Here is a 12468-nt window from a genome sequence, read left to right as displayed (position 1 = left end):
CCTTTTTCTCCTGGAGACTTAAAAGATAGTTTATGATTACTAAAGTATTCAAGGAGAACAATGAGAGATGAGATTAAAGAAATAAAACAAAGCCACACTTGCTTTTTATAATCAATATGGACTCATTTACATTTATCCTTATTAAATTTCATCACTCAACTGATATTTCCAGTCTATTAAAGTTTTCAAAAGCTTCATTTTGACATTCAACTTACTTGATATTTGTTAAAGTATTGCATTATTTGCATTCTCTGCATTTGCATTATCTGCAAATACAGCTTTATCTGAATCACTGATTGCTGAGCAAAGCTCAGAATAAACACTGAGGCACATCACTAGAAAACTATTTATTTATCAGCAGAAATTTTGAGACTGGTTCAACAAAATACCAAATAATTGCCCTCTATCCAATATTTACTATCCTATAATCCATATTATGACAGATGGTCTCAAATATACTATACATCCATTGTTTATTGGTCTCCCATAATAGGCACTACATATCTACTGAAATGAATTCAAATGAATAGTAATTACACCAACAAAGTAAAAAGCTATCCTGACATGACTTGTAGCTTGTAATTTTACAACTTCCTCTTCTAGGTAGGGAAAAACGATTCCTTTAATTTTCTATACTATATATAGATTATAATAGCATAATATCTCTACTATTCTGTAAGTCCTAGTCTAACTTTACTGGTTTGTAGAATAAATCATTTCAACAATGTGGCAAAATATATATAAGACAAAATTTTACCATTTTAAGTGTTCAATTCAGTGACATTAAGTACATTCATAATGTTGTGCAACCATCACCATTATCCATTTCCAGACCTTTTTTGTTATCCATAGAAGCTCTGTACCCATTAAGCATAACTCCCAGTTCCCCCTTTCCTGCGGTGCCTGGTAACCACTATTCTACTGTCTGTCTCTATGAATTTGACTATTCTAGGCACCTCATGTAAGTGGAGTCCTGAAAGCCAAACTGTGGAAAGAGCCGAGATGCCCTTCAAAAGATGAATGGATAAAGAAGATGTGGTCCATACATACGATGGAATATTACTCAGCCATCAGAAAGGATGAATACCCAACTTTTACATCAACATGGATGGGACTGGAGGAGATTATGCTAAGTGAAATAAGTCAAGCAGAGAAAGTCAATTATCATATGGTTTCACTTATTTGTGGAACATAAGGAATAGCATGGAGGACACTAGGAGAAGGAAGGGAAAAATGAAGAGGGGGAAATCGGAGGGACAGATGAACCATGAGAGACTATGGACTCTCAGAAACAAACTGAGGGTTTTAGAGGGGAGGGGGGTAGGGGGATGGGTTAGCCCGGTGATGGGTATTAAGGAGGGCACGTTTTGCATGGAGCACTGGGTGTTATATGACAACAATGGATCGTGGACCACTACATCAAAAACTAATGATGACTAACATAATATAATAATAATAAAAAAAAGTGGAGTGCTTATAGGAAAATCCAGTAGTTGTGTATGGCTTATTTCAGTTAACATAATGTTTGCAAAATTCATTCATGTTGCATTATGTATCAGGGTTTCATTTCTTTTTAAGGCAGAATAATATTCCATTTTATGTATATACCAAATTTTATCTATTCATTTGGCTATTGGAAATACTGCTGCCATAAATATTGGTGTGCAAGTATTTGAGTCCCTGCTTTCAGGACTTTTGGATATATACCAATTAGGAGAACTACTGGATCATATGGTAATAATTTTATGTTTGACATTTTGAGGAACCACCAAATTGTCTTCCACAGCAGGAGCACCATTTCACATTCCAATCGCCAATGCAAAAGGGTTTCAACTTCTCCACCTCCTTGGCAATACTTTTTTTCCCCTCCACATTTTTGAAAATAATGTGTATCAAGTATATCAAGTGGTATCTCATTTTGGTTTTTTAATGCATTTCAGTAATAACTAGTGATGGTAAGCATTTTTTCATGTGCTTATTAGCCATTTATATATCTTCTTTGGAGAAATGTTTAAGTCCTTCGACAATTTATGAATTGGGTTGTTTCCTTGTTGAGATATATATTCTAGATGTTAATCCCTTACCAGATATATCATTTGCAAATATTTCCTCTCACTCCATGCGCTTTCACTTTGTTTTTTTTAAGTTTTATTTAAATTCCAGTTAGTTAACATACAATGTAATATTAATTTCAGATGTGCCTTATAGTAATTCAACAACTTCATAGTGGCCTCATAGAATGAATTTGGAAGTTTTTCTTCCTTTTCTATTTTTTGGAATATTTTGAGAAGAATAGGTATTAGCTTTTTATTAACTTTATTTTTTTAAGATTTTATTTATTTGACAGAGAGAGAGAGAGAAAGAATGAGCAGAGACGCAGAGGGAGAGGGAGAAGCAGACTCTCCACAGAGCAGGGAGCCTGAAGTGGGGCTTGATCCCAGGACCCAGGGATCATGACTTGAGCTGAATGCAGACATTTAACCCACAAGCCACTCAGGCACCCCTTAACTTTTCTTTAAATGTTTAGTAAAATTTGCCTTTGAAGCCATCTGGTTCTCGACTTTTGTTTGTTGGGAGGTTTTTTTTTTAATTTTATTTTATTATGTTATGTTAATCACCATACATCATTAGTTTTTTTTTTTTTAATTTTTTTATTGTTATGTTAATCCCCATACATTACATCATTAGTTTTAGATACAGTGTTCCATGATTCATTGTTTGCATATAACACCAGGTGCTCCATTCAGTACATGCCCTCTTTTTTTTTTTTTAAAGATTTTGTTTATTTATTTATTTGACAGAGAGAGAGAAACAGCATGAGAGGGGATAGGGTCAGAGGGAGAAGCAGGCTCCCCGCTGAGCCGGGAGCCCGATGTGGGACTCGATCCCAGGACTCCGGGATCATGACCTGAGCCGAAGGCAGTCGCTTAACCAACTGAGCCACCCAGGCGCCCCAGTACATGCCCTCTTTAATACCTATCACCAGGCTAACCCATCCCCCCAACCCCCTCCCCTCTAGAACCCTCAGTTTGTTTCTCAGAGTCCATAGTCTTTCATGGTTCATCTCCCCGTCCAGTTTCCCCCCCAGGGAGTTTTTTGATTACTGATTCAGTTTCCTTGCTTGTTATGGGTCTGTTTAAGTTTTCTATTTCTTCCTGTTTCAGTTTTGGTAGTTTATATGTTTCTAGGAATTTATCCATTTCTTCCAGGTTGTTAAATTTGTTGGCATATAGTTTTTCATCATATTCTAATTGTTTGTATTTCTGTGGTGTCGGCTGTTATTTTTCCTCTCTCATTTGTGATTTTATTTATTTGGGTCCTTTCTCTTTTCTTTTGATAAGCCTGCGTTGAGGTTTATCAATTTTATTATTTTTTCAAAGAACCAGCTCCTGATCTGTTCTATTGTGTTTTTTTAGCTTCTGTATCATTTACTTCTGTTCTAACCTTTATTATTTCCTTCCTTCTGCTGGCTTTAGGCTTTACTTTTTTTTTTTTTAAGATTTATTTATTTATTTATTTAAGAGGGAGATAGCACAAGCAGGGGGAGCGGCAGGCAGAGGGAGAGGGAGAAGCAGGCTTCCCCGCCCAGCAGGGAGGCAGATGTGGGGCTCAATCCCAGGACCCTGGGATCATGACCCCAGCCCAAGGCAGACGCTTAACTGACTGAGCCATCCAGGAGCCCCTAGGCTTTACTTTTTGATAGTGTCCTTTGATGCACAAAAGTTTTTAATTTTGATGAAGTCCAATTATTTTTTCTTGTTCTTGCTGTGCATTTGGAGTTTTTTTTTTTTTTAAGTGAAGACCATTTTGGTATCATCAGCATTTTCTGCAGACCTAATAATCTGTGCCTCTATTTTTTTCTATTCTTCTAAATCTATGCCAAACTTTTAGCATTATTCTCTGGTTCTATAAATGCTTTCCATCTTTTTTTTTTACATGTGTTTAACAGATGTGAGCTTTTTTTTTTTTTTTTTAGATTTTTAAAATTTGAGAGAGAGCGTGTGTGTACACACAAGTGGGAAGAGGGGTGGAGGGAGAGAAAGAATCTCTAGCAGACTGTACTGAGCGTGGAGCCCCATGTGGGGCTCGATCTCATGACTCTGAGACCATGACCTGAGCCAAATCGAAGAGTCGGATGCTTAACCGACTGAGCCACGCACACGCCCAAATGGGAACTCTAATTAAAGAATTCTCTGTGTGCTCTGCAATGTTGTGTTTCTAAGGCTCCTCCCCATTTTCTTCCTAATTATGGTCATTTGATATTATAAAGTCAGAATTGAATTTTTCATGGTATTCAATCCTCTCAAGTTACCTCTAATTCTAAAGTCCTTCTTTGGAATGATATTTATCTTTTTAAAAGTTTTAAAAATTTGTCTTTTTAAAGTACAGAGCATATATTTAGGTACTGCCAGTTTGATCTTTCCTGACTACAAAGAACTCTGAGTTCAAATATCAATTTCTCCCAAGGATTCTCAGGCCACCATACTGATGACCAATTCTTTCATGTTATTTTAAAACGGCAGATTAGCACTTTTCCTAGTTACTTCCTTTTTCCTTCAGAAAATAAAACTAGCAATAAAGGAAATGTGAAATGTAGATTTTAATCAAATGAGACTTCCAGCAGATACTTGAACTTCCAGTAGTTCAAGGTCATTACCACTATTTCTTGCCATTATGTCAGTTTATAAATCATCAGGAATGTAGCATTTCCTTCAAAGTGTCTTTGAAGACATTCATACCATATTATTTCTACAAATCACCAAGGTGATCTCATAAATTATGTCGAGGTCAAATTTATGTTATTCTATACAGACAACACAGTTATCTTATTTGGATACAAAATCAGTGAATATAATCAAACTGTGTTACAATGATGTAATTCAAATCAAAATCGATTTCTGGGATAGTTAGTACAACATGTTCACTTTACACATAAAGACCCTGAGATTCATGAAAGTTAAGTGATACTGCCCAGGTCACAAGAAGATATACTGAAGGTCTCTTTTTTTTTCTGGTTCATGGATGTTTAAAGTCTACAGGTTAAACAGAAGCTATAAATACTATGTGAGCAAAAAAATTATTTTCCACTAATTTAGAATAAAAGAAAGTATAATCTTGGTAAAAAGGAAAAGCTGTGAAAGTTTTTAAAAAAAAACCCATTTTATCACCTTCAAATACAACATACAAGTATTAGCAAAAATGATATTAATAAAAAATTTAATACAAATTATAATATACCAACCTTTACTCATAATTTAGACTCACACTTTGAATAAATAGTTAAATTCATAAAACATTAATTTTAGACCAAATGCCCCTTACCTTAATCCATGAAAATTTCAGGGGAAACATTATTTAACTGGTCAGAAGAAAAGTCAGTTGATGTGAAGGGATCAGGATAAGGGGAAGGGTTGATTGAAAGGGGTGACAGAAATGATTTTTATCTTGATCGTGGTTATGGCTACATGTCATGTATGCATTTGCAAAAGTTCACAGAAATGTACATTAAAAAGAGTTAATTTTATTATACATAAATTATAAACCTCAATAATCTAACCTTTTAAAAGACCAATTTTTTACTGTGAAAGAAAACTAGTATATACTGAATTCTAAAAATACTGAATTAGAGGGGTCCAAACTGAGGCAGTTTTGTTGTGTAATTTTCAATATATTTATGCAACTATTTCAGTTTTTAATCTCTAAACTTATACACAAACCAAAAAAACAGAAAAAGACCAGACACTTATTTTTTTAAAAAGTAACTCACCGTCTCATTTCCAAAAAGTATGTCAATATAAGGCATAACTTTCATCAATGATTCCTTGTAGAACTGACTAATAAATGGTGCAGACAAATTCAAAGTGAAAACTCTGTTGTTTTCAGAAGCATGTTTAGCCACTTTTAATACCGACTCTGGGGAAACTGTAAGGAAAAAGCCCTGGATAAAGAAAAAAAGGAGGGGAAATTAAAAATGCCATCTCCACAGAGTCATTCTCGGTCAGAATAAAAGACACCTATAAAAAATACAAACGTCTATATAACACAAACTTTAAAATACAATTATAAAATTCAAGGCAGGGCGCCTGGGTGGCTCAGTCGTTAAGCATCTGCCTTCGGCTCAGGTCATGATCCCAGGGTCCTGGGATAGATCCCCACATTGGGCTCCCTGCTCAGTGGGAAGCCTGCTTCCCCCTCCCCTACTCCCCCTGCTTGTGTTCCCTCTCTTGCTGTGTCTCTCTCTGTCAAATAAATAAATAAAATCTTAAAATAAATAAATAAATAAATAAAATGCAAGGCAGAAAGCAGCAGCATTTGATTAGAAGAAAAACCTATCATTGAGTACAATATGCTTAGTGTGTGCCCTTATGTCAGAGTATAACACATTACTTACTTCATATTAGATCTGTATACTCAACACTGAAAGAATTCTGGGAATCCACATAAGAAAAAATATTTCAAAGGTCTTATTTGAGACAATTATTATATTTAAATTACAGAAATAGTAATGAAGGCAGACTGGATCATTTTAGCTTCTTATAAACAGTTTGGATTCTTATAAGTGACATACTATTTATTAAAAAATGAAATTAGTTTAGAAATGAAATCAGTTTCCTAAAATCATAGCTTGTTAACTTATGCCTAAAATGAATTTTTTAGGAAGATCCTGAGTTGAAAATTCCACATAAGAAAAAAATAATTCAGTGATAATAGAAAAATATTTTAGTTAAAATTTTATGTCAGGAAAGCTGTGTTTTAAAATGCTATTTATCTACATTTTAAACATTAATAAAAGCATTTTTAAAATAGATTTATACCTTTTAGATAAAAGCGTAAGCAAAGACATGGATGCTTACAAAGGAAATTGATTTGAATGTTGCACAAGACAGTGAAGGAATACACAAAGAGCAACAGAAGATAAAGTCAGAAAGGCCAGGGGAGTCAAGAATGCAAAAGGCCTTGAATGGGGCAGGTGAGGAGTCAGGGTGGGGTGGGGACAGATGATGGGTAATGAAGATTTCCTTGAAAGAAAGGAATAACAAGCTTGTGTGAAAATTTAAAGGAAAGTTAATCTGGATAGCAACAATTCAACAACAGTCAAAAGCAGAAAAGAAAAACGTAAAGGAGAGTACGAGAGGAAGGCAAATAAGGATAGTAAATGATGACAGAGAAATCCAACAAGGAAAATTTTTAAGAAGATACTTAAAGGTATTGAATGCTATCAATGGATAGAGAAAGAAAGGATGAGCAAAAGCCACTGGATTTGATGATTAAGAGAAAGTACTTATGGGATAAAGGTAAAAAAAAAAAAGTCAGCTGTTAAAGAATGGTGAGAAAGTAGGGGTAAAAATTATAAATTATTTTGGAAGATTTATCAATGAAAAATAATAGACTCATCTGAAATTTACTGATTTACTGAGCAATTATTGTGTTCCAGGCACTACACTAAAAGCTTTATGTATATTATTATCAATTATTATCGTTTTTTTCCTTGTATCAAACCTATGAGGTAGAGACTGTTATTCTCATTTTTATGAATAAAAAAGGCAAAATAGGCATGTGAAATAATGTCCCCCCAGGTCATACAGTTTATATGTGATGGAGCTTAGATTCAAATGACTAGAGATAATGCCCCTCGTTTGAATAGGTAATTGAAAAGAAAAGAGAAGAAAGATATTTTACTGGGGGGAGAGGAGTGGGAGAGTTGTTTTTAAGAACAGCGTTAAGTTGGAGCATTTTTGATCTTTAACAAGAAGGATCTACTGGAGAAAGAGACGAATGAAGAAGCAAGATAAGGAGGAGGATTGGAAAGAACAAGGAACCAGAGAAGTTAGGGCAGTGGGAACCAGAAGGAAAGAAGAGGTAAGCTTATAAACGGAAGAAATAACCATGAAAATGTAAAGGAAACTTCTTTTTTTTTTTTTTAAATTTTATTTATTTATTTGACAGAGAGAGACACAGCGAGAGAGGGAACACAAGCACGGGGAGTGGGAGAGGGAGACGCAGGCTTCCCGCAGAGCAGGGAGCCCAATGCGGGGCTTGATCCCAGGACCCTGGGATCATGACCTGAGCCGACGGCAGACGCTTAATGACTGAGCCACCCAGGCGCCCCTAAAGGAAACTTCTTTTAAAATTACAAAAGGGGTACTGAAATATTCAACTACAACTGAGGGACTAACCACTTCCATCATGTAAACTTTAAAAAGTTTAAAAAGAAAAAAATTTTTTTCTATTACTTTCAAATTGAATATTAAAAGAATATTAAAAAATTAACTTTGAGGTAGGAGTCATGTATACTTGGATTTGAAGGGTTTATTGCCCTTATAAACTCTGAGATATTAAGAATTTTCCAGTATAATTGTTTCTTATTACTTTAAAGTATTGCTAATGAAATTCTAATAAAAATGTTTCCTTATTATAATAACATAATATTTTCTCATTATTTAAAAACCCCAATCCATTTATTCTTTACCAATATTCAACTGTTCTAAAAGGTAACAAGTCTTAGTCTTAGGTGACGTTATTTTTTAAATGTTTTCACCTTACTTTTTTAACCAACTACCATGTCACTTGCAAACTATGAACATCCAAGCTGTTTCCTTTGCTATTTTTGTCACTTGGAGAATTAAAATGAACAGTTTATATAGCATCTTGTCTCCATAGTAATATGTATGTACTTGCTTTTTAGTCTTTCATTTAATGAGGAGCGTTTAAAGCTAACCCCCCTCCCATCTCTCCCCAAACTGTTCCAGCATGAAATAAAAACCTCCCAGAGCTAGCATTCTGCCAGCTGTGGATTAACCACAGACAGCCACAGAATGGTCTACACAAATAGTAACCTGGTCAAATAATTAGGCTTCTCACCAACTTTGGACTGAAAATTTGATCTGTGCTAAAATACATCTGATTGTAATTTAAGGTACTGAACAGTATGCCCCTGGAGTCCAAATTTGGCCTCATTCCAAATGTGTATATGTGTGTTTTACTTTAAAATGCAACACAAGAGTATTGTGATGTGGACAATATAACTTCCATTTTGTCAATTTTATAAAGAATATATAAAAAACTATCAGCTTTTAAATGAGGGAGATTCACAATTTAAATTAATTCCATTTTTGAATAGTCTCTTGTTTTACTTTAAGTAAATATTTAGTATTTAAACAATTTAGGATTTGTGTTCCGTTATAGTGCAAAGACTTAAAATTGATGCCAACCATAACTTTTCTTCCTAGATTTATATCCTTTGCTAGGCGACACGTTCTAGACTGTATTATCATGAAAAATAAAAACAGTGCCATTATAAAAATTTTTTTCAAGTGTCAGGTTTGCAATAAAAACAGGGCAATAGTTTATATGGCTATAGATTAGAAAAATACTCTATATAATCAACAAACTCTTGTGATTTTTCTGATTAGGGGTTTCAGTCTATATAACAGTTAATCCTATTACTCTTTGTCCCTATGAGCACCAGAAGGCAAAGCAGATTCTAACACTTAAGAGATCTGATAATATTAATCAGTATTGAGAGTGAGGCAAGACAATTTTATCCATTAAAATGGTAAACAAAACAGAATAAAAAGGTAGGAATAGGAGGAATGGGGAAAGAATAAGGCAGAGCAAAAGAACCATTTTTGCATCGCCAGACTTAATACTTAGAAATCTCAAATACATGTGTTTGAACTGCACGGGTCCACTTACGCATGGATTTTTTTGGATAAATATAGTACAGTCCTATAAATGTATTTTCTCTTCCTTATAATTTTCTTAATAACATTTTCTTTTCTCTAGCTTACTTTATTATAATATGTTTTTAATAGACTGTTGATGTTATCGGTAAGGCTTCTGGTCAACAGTAGTTAACTACTATCAGTAGTTAAGTTTTGGGTGAGTCAAAAGTTAATATGCACATTTTTTGACTGTGCAGAGTGTTGGCATCCCTAACCCCTGTGTTCTTCCAGAATCAACTGTACATAAATTTGTCATCCAACTACTCTAAGTATTTCTTGGTGTAGTTTAATTTTTTTAAAAGATTTATTTATTTATTTATTGGACAGAAAGAGAGAGAGAGAGAGAGAGTGAGCACAAGCAGGGGGAGAGGGAGAAGCAGGCTTCCTGCTGAGCAGGGAGCCCCATGCGGGCTTGATCCCAGACCATGGGGGTTCATGAGCTGAGCCAATGCAGCCGCTTAACCAACTGAGCCACCCAGGCGCCCCTCTTGGTGTAGTTTAATTGCTACACAGGAGGATGTAAGAAATTAAATTGTTTAATATACTAAAAGATAAGGAAAGGAATTGCTCTTCTTGCTCTTTACCAGTATATACTTTAATTCAGGAAAATCATTTGGTGTTCTTTTTAATTGTCCTTACCTAAGAGCACAAATTCTTTTTATTATTTCCATTAACAATTATCTAAAGAATAGAGGTGTGTGTGTGTGCACACGTGCTCATATACTTTGTAAATTTTAGGGATTTTTGGAAGTATAAAAATAAAAGCAAACAAAAGACCAGGAAAAACGTCTACAGTAAATATGACACAGTGTTAATATCTTTAGTCTATAAAGAGTTTTAAAAATAGATTAAGAATTAAACAAACATGAGGACACCAATAGATAAATGAGCCAAGAACATGAAAATGCATTCCATTAAAAGCAAAAAAGAAATATACTGGTAAATAAATATATAGACAAGTATTCCTTTCTAGCAATTAAAGAAACAACATGGTGAAGAAAGGTTCTTCAGTGATGAAGAAAGGTTGGTGAAATTAATATATTAATACTGCCGGTGGGAGTGCAACTGACACTTTCTCAGAAAATAATTTGAAAATACACATGAGGAACCACAAACAAATTCATACTCTTTGACCCAATAATTCTATTTTTGAGAGTCTACTTTAAGGAAATAATCTAAAATATGGGAAAATATTAATTCATGAACATATCAGTACACTATTTTACTGAAAATCTGGAAACAGTGTAAATACTTAATGATCGAAAAAGAAATAGTCAAGAAAGAATTGGCATATTCTTTCTATTTTTCCACTCTAAACCTGGCTGTTGATAATTAAAAATGTGGCTAGTTAAAAAAAATGTTACTAGTTCAACTGAAGATCTGAATGTCAAATTTTATTTAATTTTAATTTAAATGTAAGAAGACATGTAGCTAATGAGCACGTGCAATGTGGCTAGTGCGACTGTGGAACTTGATTTTAATTTAATTTATTTAAATTTAGAAATAGAAGCTGCTAAACATAATTTTATTGTTTTGATAGGTCTACATTTCATTTTGATCATTGACAATTTAGTGACTGAAGTGATTGCTGTAAATTTAAGATAGCAATTTTAAAGGCTTAGTATGAACAAAAGAATGTCAAGAATATAATAATTTTATATAATTACATGTTGAAATGAAAAATATTTTAGTTAATATTAAGATAAACAAAATACATTATTAACATTAATTTTACCTGTTTCTTTTTACTTTTTCAATGTGGCTACTAGAAAATTTTCAACTATATGTGACATATTTCCATTGGAAACTGCTGCTCTAGAGGATACTTTGAAAATTTTTAAGATTATGATTATGGAAAAATTATGATTATGAAAACTAAGTGGAAAAGTGGAAAATGTTTACACCACATAAATGTTAAATGAAACATAAAGCATACAAATAGTGTGCACCAAATATGGTTAAAAACTACACTAAATCAAAAGGAAAAAAATGGAAGAGAATACACCCAGATTAAAATGGTTAAATGTGAGTAGAAAAATTATGGATAATTTTAATTTTTTTTAAATTTTCAAATTTTGGTGATGCCATTCAATTCTCTTCTGATAAAAATTATTTAAAAGACAAAATATTTTGTTACTTGAAGTAAATCTCTACACAAACAAGAGATGTTTATAAATGGTGAGAAGCTTAATTCAATAAACAAGAGTCAGCAGAGAAACAGCTGGGATGTAAGTCTATTTTGCTTCTTCAAGTAGATGGCAGAAAAAAGGAAAAAACTAAATATGAGACTGGTGACTTTGGTAAACCTAAATCACTAGTCACAACAGCAAAAGAGAAAATTAAGAAGGAAGTGTGGTAACAGAAAAATATTTGGCCAACCAAAGAGTGCTCCCAAACCTAGACTACCAATGATGAGAGGGCTGAGAGTTTCAGATGCTGTGTCTGAAGACATACCACTGTTGTCTGTTCTAAAGAATGTATTCAGTCTGTTTTCCATAGCACGATGAAGGTGCCATAGTAACACTTGTCAGAGAATGAGGTTGAAAGAATGAATAAATGAGAAGCCAAAAAACAAATACAACCACCAAATAGTATGTTTTCTTCTTCTTAATAGGATCTACATGTTTTGTACATCTCCCAGAGAGTGTGAAATGTACTTCCTTATAGGAGAGAGAGGATCAAATATGAATTATGACAAAGCATAGTTCCTATGTGCTTGTAAGGAAAATACTGACTTTGACAA

At 33.7% G+C, this 12468-nt stretch overlaps 1 protein-coding gene across 4 annotated transcripts in view; it reads right to left on the bottom strand.

The window, feature by feature from the left end:
* Nucleotides 1-12468, bottom strand: part of ADK (adenosine kinase) — a 506764-nt gene that overhangs the window by 158333 nt on the left and 335963 nt on the right. For all 4 annotated transcript variants that reach the window (XM_032423645.1, XM_032423647.1, XM_032423646.1 and 1 more), the window contains one exon: nt 5768-5938. In XM_032423645.1, coding sequence (XP_032279536.1) covers nt 5768-5938 — 171 coding nt within the window. The remainder of the gene's footprint in view (nt 1-5767; nt 5939-12468) is intronic.

Source organism: Phoca vitulina, unplaced genomic scaffold (genome assembly GCF_004348235.1).
Source record: "Phoca vitulina isolate PV1807 unplaced genomic scaffold, GSC_HSeal_1.0 scaffold29, whole genome shotgun sequence".
In the NCBI taxonomy this organism is placed as follows: Eukaryota; Metazoa; Chordata; class Mammalia; order Carnivora; family Phocidae; genus Phoca; species Phoca vitulina.
The sequence above is the reverse complement of the archived record's forward strand: the minus strand, read 5'-3'. Positions and strand labels throughout refer to the sequence as shown.